Raw genomic sequence first — 18,588 nt, forward strand, 5'->3', positions numbered from 1 at the left:
TTTTAAGTAATTATAAAAGTTATTTTTTTTCTAACTAGGAAGAAGCGTTGCATGCGTTTATTCAGCCTGAGATCCTGGATGGCCCAAATCAATATTTTTGTGAACGTTGTAAGAAGAAGTGTGATGCACGAAAGGTAGATGCTATGTAGAAATTAATACTTAATTATCTGAGATAATATGCAATATTTAATAGGTCCCTTTTTTTCCCAGGGTCTTCGGTTTTTGCATTTCCCTTATCTACTGACCTTACAATTGAAAAGGTTTGATTTTGATTATACAACCATGCACAGGATTAAATTGAATGATCGGATGACATTTCCCGAGGAGCTAGATATGAGTACATTTATTGATGTTGAAGATGAGGTAAATATTTATTATATTTTTTTCCTTATTTTTTTGTTAATCCATTTTGGTCTGTCTTGTGTTTAAAAGAGCTGTTTGGGGTAACTTAACACTGATGTTGTTGAGACTGTCTTCTTGATGGAAGCTTTTCCTTGCTTTCCTTATTGTCTCATGCCAAGCTCCGTAAAAAGACCTAGCTTTGTATAAGCTTTTCCTGTTCCCTGTAAATTATATTTCAATATTCTTGCTTGATCAGAGTAATTTACATTCTTTGAAAAGACGGAAAGGATCTCAAACTCTGAAATTATTTCTTTAATTTGAGTGATAATCTTATGTTTCATCACTTTCCCAGTTATTGAAACAAACCTTTCTAGACATGGGGTACACGTGTGTTTCTGGTAATAAACACATAATAAACACAGAACAAATATACATGAATCAATGAGTGAACAGGAAAACTGGGTAGTATGGCCTTATTTCTTCTATTTGCCTGTGTCTTTTTTGAGGATTAAGGTTTCTGTGTTGTTCTCACTTCAGGTTTGTCAGCTCTTAAACTGGCTAGGTTAGAAAGCTAGAAAATAAAGGTATTTGTCTGTTTTCCTTATTTAATGAGTCTTTATTTTTTGGAACTTTGAAGGACACCAGTAATACTCATCAATTTCTTTCACCTATTGACCTCCCCGAATTCTCTGGTTCCTCTGTCCTTCTCCAGTAGAAGATTCATAATGTCCTACTCTATTCTTTTGGAAACTCTTCTGATTTCATTATGGGAAATGTTTACAATCACTTAACATAGTTATTACAGAGTGATAAATCTTTATTATTCTCAAAACTACCATGAAGCATTTTTTGTGGTTAGAAATGATGATTATAGTTAGAAAAATGCCTTTTCCCAGAAGGTCAAAAATAATTTTAAACATTCATCAGGTTTTATTTGGTGCTCTTAAATAGCAAGAGGCAATGTGAGCAGCCTCTCTGAGCCTCACTTTCCTTTCTCTGAAGTAAGGAGAGTAATTGCTTTTTAGAGCTTTTGTAGAAGGGAGTACCTTAGATAAAGTCGATTGTTCATTGAATGTTGCCTATGACCAGGTAACATTTTGAAAGGTTTAATTTAAAATAATATCTTAAATGCTGTGTGTAAACTAAACAATCTACCCCAAAATATACCAAACTTTCAAAGGAGACATAATCTTTTTAGTATTCCTCCTCAAACAGAGATGAATATTAGATTGGTCTTCTGTATATTCCTAATCTGTTTCCTGAAAAGGGAAATCTTTTCCAAGGGAAGAAAATCTAGATAGAAAGTTTAACAGAAACTTCTAGGAAGTTCTAGGTCCATTTCTTGGGAGAAGAGAAGATGTTCTGGTTTAGTTAAAAGAGTTTCAGAAATGATCTCTCTGGACTTGGTGTAGAGTTCTCAAGTCGGTTTTCACCTCCATTTTTCCTTGAACCAAACTCTTGAGGGATGAAGACTGTAAGATGCAGTTCCAACAACAAAGTTCTTGGCAAAAAGTTGGTGCTTATTGGGGCTGGCCCCGTGGCCGAGCAGTTAAGTTTGCGCACTCCTCTGCCGGCGGCCCAGTGTTTCGTTGGTTCGAATCCTGGGCGCGGACATGACACTGCTCATCAAACCATGCTGAGGCAGCGTCCCACATGCCACAACTAGAAGGATCCACAACAAAGAATATACAACTATGTACCAGGGGGCTTCGGGGAGAAAAAGGAAAAAATAAAATCTTAAAAAAAAAATAAAAATAAATAAATAAATAAAAAGTTGGTGCTTATTATATATTGCTTGGGTAATTCAAGAACTTCTATGCAATGCCTTATACTTGCCAAGAGCCTACATCTTAGAGAAGAATTCTTAAACTATTTAAATGAAAACATTTTTACGTATGTATATAAAATATTAAAAGAAAAGGAAGGAAAGAGTTGTTTGGGGATTTCTAAGAAGTAGATTTCTTCAAATTAAATTTGCATGAGAGAGATTTAAAAATCATAGAAGCCTGGAAGAGTATGATTTGCTATTGTTACATTTCCACTAGAGTATAAAATTCTTGAAGATAGATACAGTGTCTTGCTTTTCTTTCTAATTGTCTGTAATACCCAGCACAGTGATAAGCTGAATTGAACTTTTTGTTCCTAAAAAAAGATGATATTCTTTTGGGATTTGAGAACAAAAGAAGCTCATTTTGCAGCTTAGCTTCTCTACTTTTATGGATTTTGGTGAAAGAAATGGTAATTTTATATTGTTACTTTGTAACTATAAACATAATTGGAGTTTAATAGAATTCTGAATCACTAATTTGTTGTATTGGGATTTTAAGGACATTAATAGAAATGCTTTTAAAATGCACTTTTTTGTTTAATTTTATTTAAGGTCTCATTTTTTGAGAGAAAATACATTTACTTAAAGTAAAATGAGTATTTTTATTAACAATAATATTTTAAATTACATGAAAAGTTAGCACCATATAGATAAAAAGTTTTACTGAGTATATATTTTCCCTTTATTTAGCTTATAATTGTACGATCATTGTGTTTTGTTAAGAAATCTCCACAGACTGAAAGCTGCACTGACAGTGGAGCAGAAAATGAAGGCAGTTGCCACAGTGATCAAATGAGCAATGATTTCTCCAATGATGATGGGGTGGATGAAGGGATCTGCCTCGAAAACAATAGTGGAACTGAAAAGATTTCAAAACCCGGACTTGAAAAGGTACCTTTTATGGTTTGTACGTTTTTCTTGAAAGAGAGAATCAAGTAACCGCTGAAGTGCTATATAATTCTCTAGCTGTTGTGACTGATAAAATTCTCTTTAAAAGAAATTTAACTTCTGAGAGTCAAAACTCTTTTTGAGGGTCTGGCCTGGTGGCACAACGGTTAAGTTCGCACGTTCTGCTTCGGCAGCCCAGGGTTCGCCAGTTCGGATCCCGGGTGTGGACATGACACCTCTTGGCAAGCCACACTGTGGCAGGCGTCCCACATATAAAGTAGAGGAAGATGGGCACAGATATTAGCTCAGGGCCAGTCTTCTTCAGCAAAAAGAGGAGGATTGGCAGTAGTTAGCTCAGGATTAATCTTCCTCAAAAAAAAAAAGAAAACTTTTTTAAGGTATTGTTTTTATGCATATTTGTGATTACTATTAAACCTTAGGAAAAACTGCTTATGGGCGGGGGCATTAATTTCTGGGAGGCTGAACTTTAACAGTAGCCGGCTGGGTCAGGTGGTGTGGAAGGGGTGCGCCCTGGTAGTCAAGAAACTGCCTCTGCCTTTGAAGTTGCAGCAAACCTCTAAATCTTACATCAGATGAGTTTTCTCATACAGCAAAATGAAAGTATTAGACTAGAGCTGTTGATTTAAAAACTTCTGGGTATGGAACCCTTTATGAAACCGTTAATAATAGAACCGATCTTTTTGAGGTAGGGGAAACCCAAAGCCCCCAGCCTTGCTCCCCGACAACCCTTAAAGCACTTCAAAAAATTATACAGTTCCGTGGATTATAATTTTTCAAAACTCATTAATCTCTAGGGTAGAATCTTTTGTGTCACTGCATCATGATTTTTAAGATCATATCAAACTATTTCTTTCACATTCCTATAATCTGCTTTATTGAGGGAATTACAGGTCAGATGTCTTGAGCATGGTGTGCTAACAAATCACTAGCGTGAGGACTGATCACTAGCTTGAGTCTTACAGAGTCATCTTAAATACAGAGTTTTTTAGGCAGTGTTTAAGAATGGAGTTTCGCTTACATAAATCTCTTTTTGGACCAAGACCATGATTCTCACCTCCATCACCACTACCGTTTACCTTTTAAAATTTTCTGTTTCTTTGAGGGCATAGCTGAGTGTGAAATGCTATGGAATGAGTAATTAGTGGATACATTGTAACTTAGTATAAAGAAGATTGCATTCAAGCAGGAGTTGGCAAACTGTGGCTCCAGGGCTGAATCCTGCCCCTGCCTGTTTTTCTTCATAGACAATTGTGTCTGAGTTTTGTTTTTTCTTGTCTTATGGCGCTAGGGAGGACTTCCCATCTAGGGGTGAACAGGAGTGGTGAGAGCACATTGTTGCCTTGTCTCCAATCTCAGGAGCAGAGTGTTCAGTCTCTCACCATTCAATATGATGTTGGCTCTGGGTTTTTTGTAGATGTTCTTTATCAAGTTGAGGAGGTTCCCCTCTTCCTAGTTTGTTGAGAGTTCTTATCATGAATGAGTATTGGATTTTTGTCAAATGCTTTTTCTGAGTCGATTGATATAATCATGTGATTTTTTACCCTGGATTATATGGATAGATTTACTCATGTTGAACCAGCTTTGCATACCTGACAGATATAGATCAGTAGATCACTAGATCACAAATAGTACATATATGCATTAGAAGATGTTCTAAATCATTAAATCCTTCAGCTCTTTTGTAAAGGAAATAGAATCTTATTTGAATAAAAGACAATGTTCAGAATTTCTTAATCTTGTGCATATTGGAAGTCTTATATGTAGCACTTGCTTCTAAAATGTCAGACTTTTATTTTCTTTCTATATAAATGAATAAATTTATACGTTAGATATGCATAGTTCTAGGGGTTATAGCAAAATTAAAAGGCGAAGAAATACACTGGATGAAACTTGTGGTATATGAAATTATATGATGATTTGCCATTTTGATTATCTTAGAGGAAAGTTGACCTACGATAAACATATAGGACAGCTAACATGTTACTTCACTATGTACTAATAAAGAATAGGAAATATACAAAGAAGGATTTTGTGTTTCTCCCCTTCTCTGAGTGGCTTTTGTTTTTCCCCTCAGAATTCCTTAATCTATGAGCTCTTCTCAGTTATGGTTCATTCAGGGAGCGCTGCCGGTGGCCATTATTATGCTTGTATAAAGTCCTTCAGTGATGAACAGTGGTACAGCTTCAATGATCAACATGTTAGCAGGGTAAGGAGGGGTTTTTAAGATGATTATTCTGAAAGACGAGAGTAGGGATGTTTCTAATTGATAGTGGGAATTTTTAAAAAGGGGAGGTTCGGTCTGTCTAGTGTAGCATTTTAAGACTCATACCAAATCAGTCTTTTGATTTTGCTTTCAGTAAATTTCCTGCTTTGTTTACTGTTATTTCTTTATTTTGTTTGAGGCTTCTCTTGTTTCAAAGAGATAGACTTCCAGTTTTCTTCTTGCCCTGAGCCTTCATGCAGGCTGCCTATTTAGGAGTGCTAGAACTGTTGGCCAGTAGCAGCCACTGATTATGATTAAATTTTGTGAATTGGTATCTGTGTGGTCCATTTAACTCTGACATTAAAAATTGGGTTACACAGGGGCCGGCTCCGTGGCCGAGTGGTTGAGTTCGCGCGCTCCGCTGCGGCAGTCCAGGGTTCGGATCCTGGGCGCGGACATGGCACCGCTCGTCAGGCCACATTGAGGCAGTGTCCCACATCCCACAACTTGTAGGACATGCAACTAAGATATACAACTGTGTATGGGGGGTGGGGGGTTGGGGAGATAAAGCAGAAAAAAAAAAAGATTGAAAAAAAAATTGGGTTGCACATTGACATAAAGGTAACGGTGTTACAGATTTTACAAAAAAGTAAATAGTGTCACAACTTTTTAGATAACACAAGAGGACATTAAGAAAACACATGGTGGATCTTCAGGAAGCAGAGGATATTACTCCAGTGCTTTTGCAAGGTAAATAACTTGCTAATTTTTAGTGTTTATAAATTAGAATTAATTATAGCTTCTTAACATTTTTTACCATTAAAAAGATTTAAGCCAAGGATTGGCATAATATAATTCATGGGCCAAATCCAGCCTGCCTTCAGTTTTTGGAAATAAAGTTTTGTTAGAATACCACCATACTTATTTGTTTAAATATTGTATGTTGATCTTTTCCCACTACAACCGCAGTTAAATGAGTGCAACCCAGACCATTTGACCTACAAATCCTAAGGCTTTTACTGTCTAGCCCTTTCCAGAGAAGTTTGCTGACTCTTGACTTAACTGTAGTAATCGTTTCTAAGACACAGGTATTTTGAAAACTTTACTGTGTTACCAAGAGGAGATATGAACTCTTCTCATAAGTGTGTCAGGAAAAGCAAAGTAGATTCTCCTTTTCTTGCTAGAATGTTTTAAATTTGAATCTGTCCAAGAAAGTTACATGATTTTCTAATGTTTGAAATAACAAAGAACTACTATTTTAAGTAAATATTTGATGCTAGGAAATGGAATCTTTCCAATCTACTTTTTGTCCCCATTAATCTTTTTTATATTTCTACTAGCTCCACAAATGCATACATGCTGATATATAGACTGAAGGACCCAGCAAGAAATGCAAGTATGTTAACATATAATTAATTTGCTTTTAATCTGTGTTATAAACTAATTTCTTTTGCAAGTTTGCAAACCCAGATAACCACTTTTAAATGATAGGGCAATTAAGTTTTTTTATGCCTGGAAGAATTGATTATAAAGACTGTTAGGAGATAACACCAACTGATAAAAACACTTGGAAAAAAGTTGAACCGTTTTTTAATACACTAAGAGACAAAACTTACTCTACATTAAATAAATTGGATATTTGCAGTAAAATTGTATCATATGCAGTTGGGGTCAGTGATGATAAGTGCTCAGACCTGTGTAGCAGTCGTAACTCACCAGCTGCATGTCCCAGAGCAAGTTATTTAACTTTTCTAAGTCTTACTTTCCACATCTGTAAAATGAGAATAATTGTAGTATTTTATAGGATTGTTATAAAAAAATTAAGTGAAATAACATTTAGCATCATGTCTAGTACATAGTAAAAACTCAAATTTGGCTATTATTGCTTTTTTTAAATTACAAGCTTTTTTTTAGTATTTTAGTGTCTAAATGCTTTGGATAGGGACCCTAGATAAAGTAAGCCTCCAACTTACCACTTTAGAGACATTCTTAAGAACTGGAGTTAGGGGCTGGCCCCGTGGCCGAGTGGTTAAGTTCGCGCGCTCTGCTTCAGCGGCCCAGGGCTTTGCCAGTTTGGCTCCTGAACGCGGACATGGCACTGCTCATCAGGCCATGCTGAGGTGGCGTCCCACATGGCACAACTAGAAGAACCCACAACTAAAATATACAGCTATGTACTGGGGGGCTTTGGGGAGAAAAGAAAAAAAAAAAAAGAAGATTGGCAGCAGATGTTAGCTCAGGTGCCAATCTTTAAAAAAAAAAATTGCAGTTCCTGTTTTTTCTTGCTGGCTCTGACTCCGACTGAAGCTGTATTACAAATAGGTAGGAGTGTGCTGTGCGTGTACATACAGATAGGTACACAGGTGATGTGTTTGCACATATTCTTTTTGTAATTAAACTAATATAATCGCTGTCTGATTTCAGCATATTTCCTTTGTTTAGAAACTACTATACTATGAGTACATCTATTTTAAGCAGTTCAATGCTTTTGTTTAAATTTTTGTAAACCTTTGTTAGATTGGGAGTTCACTTGGTACAAGGCTTAGGACTTACTCATATTTTCACCAGTGGTATAGTCCAGAATCTATCATTTAGTGGCTGCTTGATAATTTACTATGGAATTAATGAAAAACATGGAAATTATAACAAGAAGTCATTTCAGAACAGAGATTTCAGAGTAGAAGTAATGAATCGTAATTTACAGATAAAGAAACTAACCTCCAAAGAGTAATTTCTCCAAGGTCATAGCTGCCTGGAGGCAGAGCCAGGGTCGTAGTTCTTGTGTCCTCTGTGGGGCCCAGCATTCCCATAGTTTCAGGGCTGCTGTAACTCGACTTCCCTGTATCCATTTTCCCCGCTCTAGTTTTATGATGAAGCACCAGAGGGCGCTGTACGTATGCTATGGAATATTTTTAGAATTAGAGCTCATTTCTAAAAACAGTGGATTTTCACCTTCCACAGAGGCATGATTTGTTTTTTATATATAAATTGTTCCCCCTGTTTAATGCCTAATAATTGTTGGCTTTATTAAGCAGTGTCATAATCTCATATTGTCACTTTTAATGCTTTGAGTTACATCTGAAGTTCTTTGATCAGAAGGCAGCTAAAAGACTGCTTTGAGGACAAAGGAAAAATAATATTAGCGAATAGCAATAAGTAAATAGATAGCATTTGTGGTAGTTACGGCAGTGACAGCATTTATTACATTTTATTTTATCAGTTAATAACTCTGTGGGGCAGGTGCTATTAATTAGCTGAAGAACCCAAGGTCTGGAGAAGTAAAATTGCCTGAGGGCACACAATTTGATGGCAGTAGCACGATTTGAAATCAGAAGTTGTTTTATTTCTGAATTTCAGACAGGCTTTCTCATTCTAAAAATCAGTCTGCATGCTAGAATTGTCCTGGAGCCAAGAGCTTTTATGGATAAATATATGGCTTTTTAAAATATGAAACCTAACTGTGTGTCATTATCAACTACCTCTTCACCCTTGTCTGAAAGAAACTCATGTTCCAAGTTGAGAGATTGATGGAATTGAGGTCTATTTTGATGAGAGCTATGGTACAAGTATGTACTGTGGGGACACAGTAGAACAACATTAAATAAAAGAACCTCAATTTTGGTGACACTGTCTTACCTTGTTTTTATTAATAGAATTTCTAGAAGTAGATGAATATCCAGAACATATTAAAAGCTTGGTGCAGAGAGAGAGAGAATTGGAAGAACAAGAAAAGAGGCAACGAGAAATTGAGCGCAATACATGCAAGGTTAGATGTCGTAATTTTACTTTTAATTAAAAAGTGCTATTGAATTTGCTTAACTGCCCTTCTTATAACTAACTCGTTGGGTTGATTCTGTAGACAGTTAGGCTATCATGATCTTTAAGCAATGTCATCAGCTATATTACTGAGATAAGATATGATTTTATTTTATGCATAAAAAGACTAACGTAGTGGTGATATTCACTGCTGGTAAGGTTACAATGAGATGAATGTTGTCACGTACTGCTACAAGAAGAACAAATTGGTAAACCTTTCTGCATAGAGATTTAGTGGAATTTATCCAGAGCCTTAAGCAAATTCATATTATTTTATATAATTATCTCAAAGAAATATTTCCTAGTGAGATAATCACAAACATGTAAAAATTTTGACCAAAAGGACATTCATCACTGTATTTTCCAAACTAGGAAAAAATTGGGAACAACCTGAATGTGCCTCAGTAGGAGAATGATTCTGTAAATTATGATACATGCTTATAAAGAAACATACAGTTGTTAAAACTACTGTTTTTGAATTTTTTAGTAACATGAGACATAGTTACTATCAATTATTAAGTGAGAAAAATAGACATGAGAGAAAATGACCCCAATTAATGTTTTTTAAAAATTATAATATTTTAACTATTAGGAAAAAAAATGCTGTCTACAAAAGAATTAAGCTTTGACTGATGTCCTGCTGAGTTGATGATGATATTTTACAATTTCTAGATAAAATTATTCTGTTTGCATCCTGTGAAACAAGTAATGATGGAAAATAAATTGGAGGTTCATAAGGATAAGACATTAAAGGAAGCAGTAGAAATGGCGTATAAGGTATGTTTATGTGCACTGTTGGCATTTCATTATTGATGTCTCAGATAACAGTATTAAAATATTTTCCAAAGTTTTTATTATAGTGGGTAATAATGTGAGTAAGCACTTGAGGTAACTTGGATGGCCCATTTAAATCATCTGTCTCTCAAAGAGTGTAATTTATACCTCTCCTTTGGAACATACTCAGTTGATTTTAAGCAGTTTCTCACTCTGAAAGCCAGCTAAGCTTTGTAGAACTCAGAGTTGGAAACAGAAATACTTATTTATTCTTTATGTTCATTTAGCAGATATTTATTAAGTGCCTACCATATGGTGTGTTTAGAGACACCGGAGGGAACAAGACACACTGCCCTCATTGGGGAAAAAAAAGACCAAAAATATTTAAACATCACAATTTGCAAATATCTTATCATTTAGATGCTGTAAAGTAAATCAGTAGTATATTGGGATTATTTATTCTGAGACTTTAACCATGAGAAGGAGACAGCTATGCAAAAAGTTGGGGAAGAATATTTTAAGTAGTGGTAACAGCATGTGTAAAAAGTGAGGTGAGAAAGTGCTCGGCATGATCAAGAAACTGAGAAAAGGGGCATTGTGTTTTAGATTGTTTCGGATGAGAATAGAGTAGCCTGAAATGGAATTAGAGACTTTGTAAGAATAGAAGTTTGTGTTTTATTCTAAGAATAATGGGAAGTTATTAGTGGATTTTGAAAGGCAAATAGAGAGGGAAGCATTCTTTAACCAGATTGTTCTAAATGTCATCTGTGATACTTGACAAATTAAATTTTTTTGCCCTTTCCATATATACATTAACATCATTTGACTAAAATTAAAGTCGTTACCTACAGAAAAATTACATACTACATTATTTCATTTCTAATTGTATATGGAATCAATGAGAATACTAAAAATAGTACACAAGATAGCTGACATTGTTTCTCAGAGTGTGATCCAACACAGCCTGCACCAGAATCACATTCCTCTTAGAAACCTAATTCCAGAAATGAATCTGAGTTTCTGTGTTGCTGGCTGGGAATATGCATTTTAAATAAGTACTTCAAGTGATTTTTAGGCATGCTAAATTTGAGAACCACTTTGTATTGTGTACCTGGTCCTTCATAGTACTTATCAGCATTGAACATTTACATTTAATTGTGTGACTATTTTAATTAACGTCACTTTCCCTCACTACACTGTACGCACTTACAAGGGTGAAGAGGTTTCTGGTTTTGCTCGCAGTTGCATTTCCAGTCCTCTTGCCTGGTGCGTAGGAGAGTCAGAACTGGGTGGGCGTGTAAATGAGTAAATGAATGAGCAACAGTGGGTGGATGGCTCTGGACTAAGCTCATTGAAGTGAAAGTCCTTTAAACAGAAGGGTGGACTGCAAGAGCATATTTACAAAACAATAGTGAAACCACATTAGACTAAAACAGAGGTAACGTCTTAACAGTTATCCATAGTAAGGTCAATCAGTTATAGCGGTAAAGGTGATTCATATTCCCTCAGTTTCTAATGCGAGAAGAAAATACTGTCTTACAAATAGTAAAAGTTCACAAATATAAAAAGTCAAACAAACAGAAGAGAGAAACATATCTATTTTATGCACCAGAAACGGAGCTGTATTTCTGGGGATGAGTTGGGGCTGCGTAGAGGTCAATGGGGACACACACCCAAGGTTACACATCTTTCTCTAAAATCATAATCACAAAGCTTAAATAAATATTAAATGCTTTTGAGCAGGGCCAGCCCAGTGGCACACTGGTTAAGTTCGCACGTTCTACTTCGGCAGCCTGGGGTTCGCTGGTTCGGATCCTGGGTGCAGACCTACACACTGCTTGTCAAGCCATGCTGTGGCAGGTGTCCCACATATAAAGTAGAGGAAGATGAGCACAGATATTAGCTCAGGGCCAGTCTTCCTCAGCAAAAAGAGCAGGATTGGTGGCAGATGTTAGCTCAGGGCTAATCTTCCTCAAAAGAAAAAAGAATACTTCCGAGCAATCTTACTATGTTTCTCCAGGAAATTCATTTCCCACTTAAGAGATGTTGCACCCAGGGTATGCCATCTACTAGTGACATGGGCTAGAGGGAAGTTTTGCACTAGAAATTCCTGAGCTTTAGGTATTCTAGAGGCTAATATTGAAGGGGAAGGTCCAGAGAGGAATGGGGTAACACTTGAGAGACCCACAAGCCATCGCCTTTGTGGTGGCTCTACAAGGCATGCTGTCCTCCTGTGCTTAGGAAGATAGTTACTAGATACCTGAGTTATCAGTTCTTCTCCAAATCGAATTAAGAAAACAAAAGATGCGTATTCTAGTTGGTTGTTTTCCCCTTATGTTTCCAACTTAGTGATTATAGAAGAATACCTTGTACACTGGTTTTGAGTCCATCTAAAGTTTAGAATGCTAACTTTTTTTAAAACCAAAAGTGTCTTTTTTTCAATATGTTAGTGTATTGGTTGTATGATTTCAGGGAAGATGAAATACGGTTATTTAAAAATAACCAAAGTCATGCCTTTAACTTAGATGTCTTTGAGCTTTATGCAAATCATAAATATATGGATTTTATTGCTTGTTAGAGCCTATTGATAGTCCCATTACACGCCAGACTGAAATACTGTATATTTTTCTTTTTTCTTGGGGGTCATTTTCTTTTAGATGATGGATTTGGAAGAGGTAATACCCATGGATTGCTGTCGCCTTGTTAAATATGATGAGTTTCATGATTATCTTGAACGGTCATATGAGGGAGAAGAAGATACACCAATGGGACTTCTGCTAGGTGGAGTCAAGTCAACGTATATGTTTGATCTGCTATTGGAGACAAGAAAACCTGATCAAGTTTTCCAGTCTTACAAGCCTGGAGGTAAGGAATTTTACAGTATTTTGAGTTGTACTGGACTTAAAATTTTTATAAGAAAGTTTTTTGTTTTTGGAAATGAATTTAATTTTAAATTTTTTATATGCTCTTAAAATGTAGAATAATTTTGAAAAGTTGCGAAGTAGTCAGCCACAAATTGGGAATTAAGTTATAGATTACTTTCAAAGAGCTATACACAAAATTTAAAAACCAAACAAGAAAACTTGTAGTTTATAGTCTTGAGTGGGATTTTCTTCCTCAGTACTGAATCATCCTCCCCCCCACCCCCCCCCCCGCCCCCCCGACGCCTCTACCTTCTAGAGAAGGCCCTGGTCCACAAAAAGTACATGCCCATAAAGTCTCAGTAGAGTCTGCTTTCCTCTCCTTGTAGAGGTGGCTTTATAACCCATCACTGCGAACGTTTTTTGTTTTTCTCTGTCCTCGCCATTTCTACAGGTCCTAGGGACTTCAGCTTTTTCTGTTTTCATTAAATTTGTCTCATTCCTCAGAAACTTGGGGTTTTTTTCTTTGTTTGAGACTGATCTGGAAAGCAAAATTCAATGCCCCCAACTTTACCAAAGTACACCCTAAAGACAGTTACATGTTGGGAGTCTTCTAGTTATCGCTATGTGTAAACTGTAAGAATTAAGGGGAAATCACAATGTTTAATAATTTTACAAAATTCTTACTGTTGTTGTCTTAACCCTAACTCCCTTGAATCAGTCACTAATCAGAATTCAGACTTATGTTCTCTGCTTTTATTCCTAAAACTTGAAATTAGAAAATCTTCTACCCTTTCAAATTTCTGTTCCTCTGTGGCTCATGTACACACCTCGTTTTTTTAATGAAGGCTCCTCTTTCCAGAGTAGATTAAGAGTGGTATTCTTTCAAGGGCTCCTTCAGTCAGATTCTGCCCTATCTGTAAAGAATCCCTTTGGAGCATTTCCTTGCAGATTTTTTTTTTTTTTTAAATTTTTTGAGGAAGATCAGCCCTGAGCTAACATCTGCTGCCAATCCTCCTCTTTTTGCTGAGGAAGAGTGGCCCTGAGCTAACGTCTGTGCCCATCTTCCTTTGCTTTATATGTGGGATGTCTACCACAGCATGGCTTGCCAGGCAGTGCCATGTCCGCACCCGGGATCCAAACCGGCGAACCCCGGGCCACCAAAGTGGAACATTAACCACTTAATGTTATTATGTCGAACTTAACCACTGTGCCACCGGGCCGGCCCCTACCTTGCAGATTATTTTTTAACTAGGTAGCAAAGATTATGATTAAAGTATAACAGAAGTCAGCGATAAAACCACTTTTTAAAAGAGAACTCTAGGGGTTGGCCTGGTGGCGCAGCAGTTAAGTGCGCACATTCCACTTCTTGGTGGCCCGGGGTTTGCCAGTTCAGATCCCTGGTGCAGACATGGCACCGCTTGGCAAAAGCCATGCTGTGGTAGGCGTCCCGCGTATAAAGTGGAGGAAGATGGGCACGGATATTAGCTCAGGGCCAGTCTTCCTTAGCAAAAAGAGGAGGATTGGCAGTAGTTAGCTCAGGGCTAATCTTCCTCAAAAAAAAAAAAAAAGTAAAAGAGAATTCTAAATGTGAGTGTGGATTATAAAACTTAATCTCCTTTGATTCATTAATAATCAAAACTTTAGCAGATTATTATGTCAGATTTAGGTTAGCAACATAGGGAAAAAACTGAGGATTGACATATACTACATATAAGATAAAACAGTTAAGCTGGAGAGTAGGTGTCTGTTAAATGTAGTGTTTGAAGCTCGTTTATCTTTCTAGTACCTGAAAGTTTAGTTAATATGATCTCCTTAAAACAGAAGAGGGGAAGATGGGATTAAATTGTGATATAAAGAATTTTAAGTGCAAAAATAAGTATGTAAACCCAAACAGTTTTTCTGTAGCATTTTCCATAGGTTATAGAAAATATTATTTTGAGGAGAGGAAGTTTGTGATTATGAACAAGACCTTGAATGGTTTAATGAAGGTTGTTCAAAAGCAGATAGGGTTGCCATGTTCCCTTTATTATTTGTTTTGCATTCTGTAGTTATTTATATGTATTTAGTGTTGTGGTTTTTGTCTGTATTTTGGAACTTTGGATATGTATTTTTAATATGCTTGATAAATTTGACAGTGATGTTATGTTTTACAAGGAAACAAAGCATATATTTTTAAAAATAACATTTTGACTTCTTTCATTTTTTAAAGAAATCTAGGAGAACTTTTTTGTCAGCCTCATTTCCATTTCTTTATGCATATTTATAATCTCATAATTGTGAATAAGAAGTTTTAACATGTATTATACATGTATAACATACGTCTACCATTTTGATAATTAAAAAAATGTTATCTTTGCCATCTATTAGAAATGTGTTGAGTGCATTGCCCACGTAAAGTACATTTTTAGAAATAACCCCAAGTTATGTTTTTATGTTTTTCAAATGTGACAGAAGTGATGGTGAAGGTTCATGTTGTGGATCTAAAGGCAGAATCTGTAGCTGCTCCTATCACTGTTCGTGCTTACTTAAATCAAACAGTCACAGAGTTCAAACAGCTTATTTCAAAGGTAAGTTTTAAAATTGGTCAATGATATTTTTAAGTGCCTGTTCTCTACAAAGCACTGTGTGATAGTTATGAGTAAGATATAGGAACCAATATTTACCTCAAGGAGCAATATTTATAGCTAGGAGACAGCTATAGGTAGGAGAGAAGGACACTGCAAATACAAGAAACAGATAGACCAAAGTTATGGAGGAAAGAAAGTGGGAGGCAAGTGCACATAACAATCGTGTGTGTGTTGGGCTGGGTCATTATAAAATATATGCCTGGAAACATAAGTTCGGTTTATTTCATGGAGAGTTTTTAAGTAGTAAGCACAAAAGTTTGGGCTCTTTGATGGAGGCAATAGAAGTAGGTTGGTTGTTTTCTAAGTAGAGCAGTGGCATGATGAGAGCTGTGCCGTAGAGTGGAAAGTCTGGCAACCCTAGACTAGTGTTCCAGATGGACTGAGGGAGGAGTCAGGAATGTAGATGAGGAAGTTGAGGAAGTGATTCAGTGAAGGCATGTGACCACAAATGAGAGAAAGTATAGATTGGTAAGAGTGATCATATAAATAGTGTCTGCAGGACTTGCGATTGGTAGACGTTGGAATAACGCAGGAGCATCAGTGACCTGAGGAGTTTCAAACTTGGGTGACCAGGAAAGGTAGTGATACGTCAATAGAAATAGAAGAGTAAGGTGGGGGAGCAGATTTGACAGGGAAGGTGATGAATTAAATATTGGCCACATTATGTGAGTCGATGATAAAGAACATTGGCTCGTTCGGAATTTTTGAGCTGGAAAAATATGATGATGAAAACATTCAGATTTCCTCAGACAAACAAACTAGTCCCCTCCAGAGAAATGATTATTATCCTTTCAGGGGTCCTGTACTCTATAGAACATTGAGCACACAGACATAAGCAAAATTTTGCAGGGTTCCTAAACCCCAGGTTAAGGTCCCTTGGTGTCTTGGAAATTATTCTGTAATCTCAAGTCAAGAAGTTGAGTCCAGTTTCCAGTCATTTGTCTTAAGATATTCTCATCTTTTATCTCATCTGGGTTTTTTTTTTTTTTTTACTGGGGTCAAATAGTTTATAACATTCTGAAATTTCAGTTGTACATTATTTTTTGTCAGTCACCATATAAATGTGCCCCTTCACACCTTGTGCCCACCCCCAACCCCCTTCCCCTCTGGTAACCACTAGCTGTTCTCTTGGTCCCTGTGTCAGTTTATCTTCCACATATGAGTAAAACCATATGGTGTTTGTCTTTCCCTGTCTGGCTTATTTTGCTTAACCCAATAACCTCAAGGTCCGTCCATGTTGTTGCGAATGGACCGGTTTTGTCCTTTTTTATGGATGAGTAGTATTCCGTTATACACACACGCGCGCACACACACACCCCCATCTTCTTTATCCCATCATCAGTTGATGGGCACTTGGATTGCTTCCACATCTTGACTATTGTTAATGCTGCTGCAATGAACATAGGGGTGCATAAATCTCTTTGAATTGTGATTTCAAGTTCTTTGGATAAATACCCAGTAGTAGGTAGGATGGCTGGGTCATATGGTATTTCTATTTTGAATTTTTTGAGAAATCTCCATACTGTTTTCCATAGTGGCTGCACCCATTTGCATTTGCGTCTGGGGTTTTTTAATATCTGTTTTAACAGGGTTGTTGTGAATGTTTATAAAACAAATAAATGCTCTGTGAAAATAAAATTGTAAGGTATTATGTAAAAGTTGGGTTTTAATTACTATTATGTTAAAAAGACAACAATGACTCCCAACACTTTTGCCAAAGTAATAATTGGAGGAAATAAATCATATTATGAAGTCATATTTTATGATTAAATTGCTCATAAAAAAGACTGCATTAGTGTAATTGCTCTTTATTATAGTTTAATCTAGAGTATGAGCACTGAGGCAGAATACAAAAGAAGCACATGACATTCTCTTCCCTGAGAAAGCTAATTATTTTGTTGAGGAAAAATATGTCTGTAGAGAATAAAGGCAGTCACAAAACATGGTGCCGAGAAATACAGTGTTTAAAGTATTACTAGACTGGCTAAGAATTAGTTATCACTAGTTGTGTTGAGAACAAATTATGTTTTTTAAAATGTAAATTATTTTTATCTGATCATTTCACGTAAAATTTATAAAATGACACCAAAAATTAAGGATGTGGAATTTTAGAATAACTTTAAATTTTGCCTAATTTAATCTCATTTTACACATAAGAAAATTGACTTAGTAGAAGTATTAATAAATATTCACAGAATACAAAAGAACCTGTCAAAAGTCAAGAAGTTAAATAGATGTTGGTTTGACATCAGTTCTCAACAAGTCAGTTATTCAGTTTTTTTTGGAACCAAATCACCTCATTTACTTTGCAAATTTGAGAGGAATAGAATTTTCAGTGAAAAACCGTTTCCTTTAAAATAATTTCAGAGCATATATTTATAGGTAATACTTTGTTCTCATTTATAGCATAATTAACGGGTGGGACTAATAATTTTTCCCATAGATTCTTTAAAAATTTGTAAACCTCTACTAAAAATATTTTTCTCTTAATTTTCTTTCTGCTGTTTTTAAGAAAAACTCAGCAGTGTCTTATTTTCCCATATTTCCAAGTCAAGCACAATTATTCTTGAGAGAGTCCTTTTTTACTGACTCGCTTTCCTCGTAGACCGTTGTCCATTTACCTGCGGAGACGATGAGAATAGTGCTGGAGCGCTGCTACAATGATCTGCGTCTTCTCACCGCGCCCAGTAAGACCCTGAAAGCTGAAGGGTTTTTTAGAAGTAACAAGGTATGTCTTTTATTTTTTCGTTACTATTTTCTATGCTGGTAAGAGTAAATGAAATTGTTTACTATTATAAGCCTGGCCTCTAGAGCTATCCACCATCTGTCTGTAATTTACCTTTTAAATTCTCACATCCTGCCAACAATTAATTATCTTCCTTTGTGGTCAGCTCAGATCAGGCTTCTTTCTCTCCTTTGAGTTAGTCTTGCTGGGTCTTCTCCTTGCCTTGTTCATGAGCTACCCTCACCTGGAATTTTCTTCCCCCTTTCCCTGAATTTTTCTTCAGCCCCAGATTGGTCTTGTCTCTTTGGTGAAGCCTGTATGACTATTTCTGTCCACAGTGATTCTGTCCTTTGAATTTTGTTCATTCTTGAGCTCCTCCCACAAAGCACTGCTTCATAGTGAATGTCAGAGGCATGCCTAGTACAGAGAAAATTATCATCTTGGATTCACCCAACGTTATTCCCTTTTGCCTACTCATTAATCTCTGTTAGAAAAGTGAA

At 36.2% G+C, this 18,588-nt stretch overlaps 1 protein-coding gene across 3 annotated transcripts in view; it reads left to right on the forward strand.

The window, feature by feature from the left end:
- The window catches only part of USP47 (ubiquitin specific peptidase 47), a 112,315-nt gene that overhangs the window by 77,644 nt on the left and 16,083 nt on the right, over positions 1–18,588 (forward strand). For all 3 annotated transcript variants that reach the window (XM_008542379.2, XM_008542370.2, XM_070626363.1), the window contains 11 exons: positions 39–134; positions 211–363; positions 2,894–3,061; positions 5,154–5,285; positions 5,956–6,032; positions 6,623–6,678; positions 8,936–9,048; positions 9,771–9,875; positions 12,530–12,737; positions 15,188–15,303; positions 17,969–18,091. In XM_008542379.2, the coding sequence (XP_008540601.2) occupies positions 39–134; positions 211–363; positions 2,894–3,061; positions 5,154–5,285; positions 5,956–6,032; positions 6,623–6,678; positions 8,936–9,048; positions 9,771–9,875; positions 12,530–12,737; positions 15,188–15,303; positions 17,969–18,091 (1,347 nt within the window). The remainder of the gene's footprint in view (positions 1–38; positions 135–210; positions 364–2,893; positions 3,062–5,153; positions 5,286–5,955; positions 6,033–6,622; positions 6,679–8,935; positions 9,049–9,770; positions 9,876–12,529; positions 12,738–15,187; positions 15,304–17,968; positions 18,092–18,588) is intronic.

Source organism: Equus przewalskii, chromosome 6 (assembly GCF_037783145.1).
Source record: "Equus przewalskii isolate Varuska chromosome 6, EquPr2, whole genome shotgun sequence".
Taxonomy (NCBI): Eukaryota; Metazoa; Chordata; class Mammalia; order Perissodactyla; family Equidae; genus Equus; species Equus przewalskii.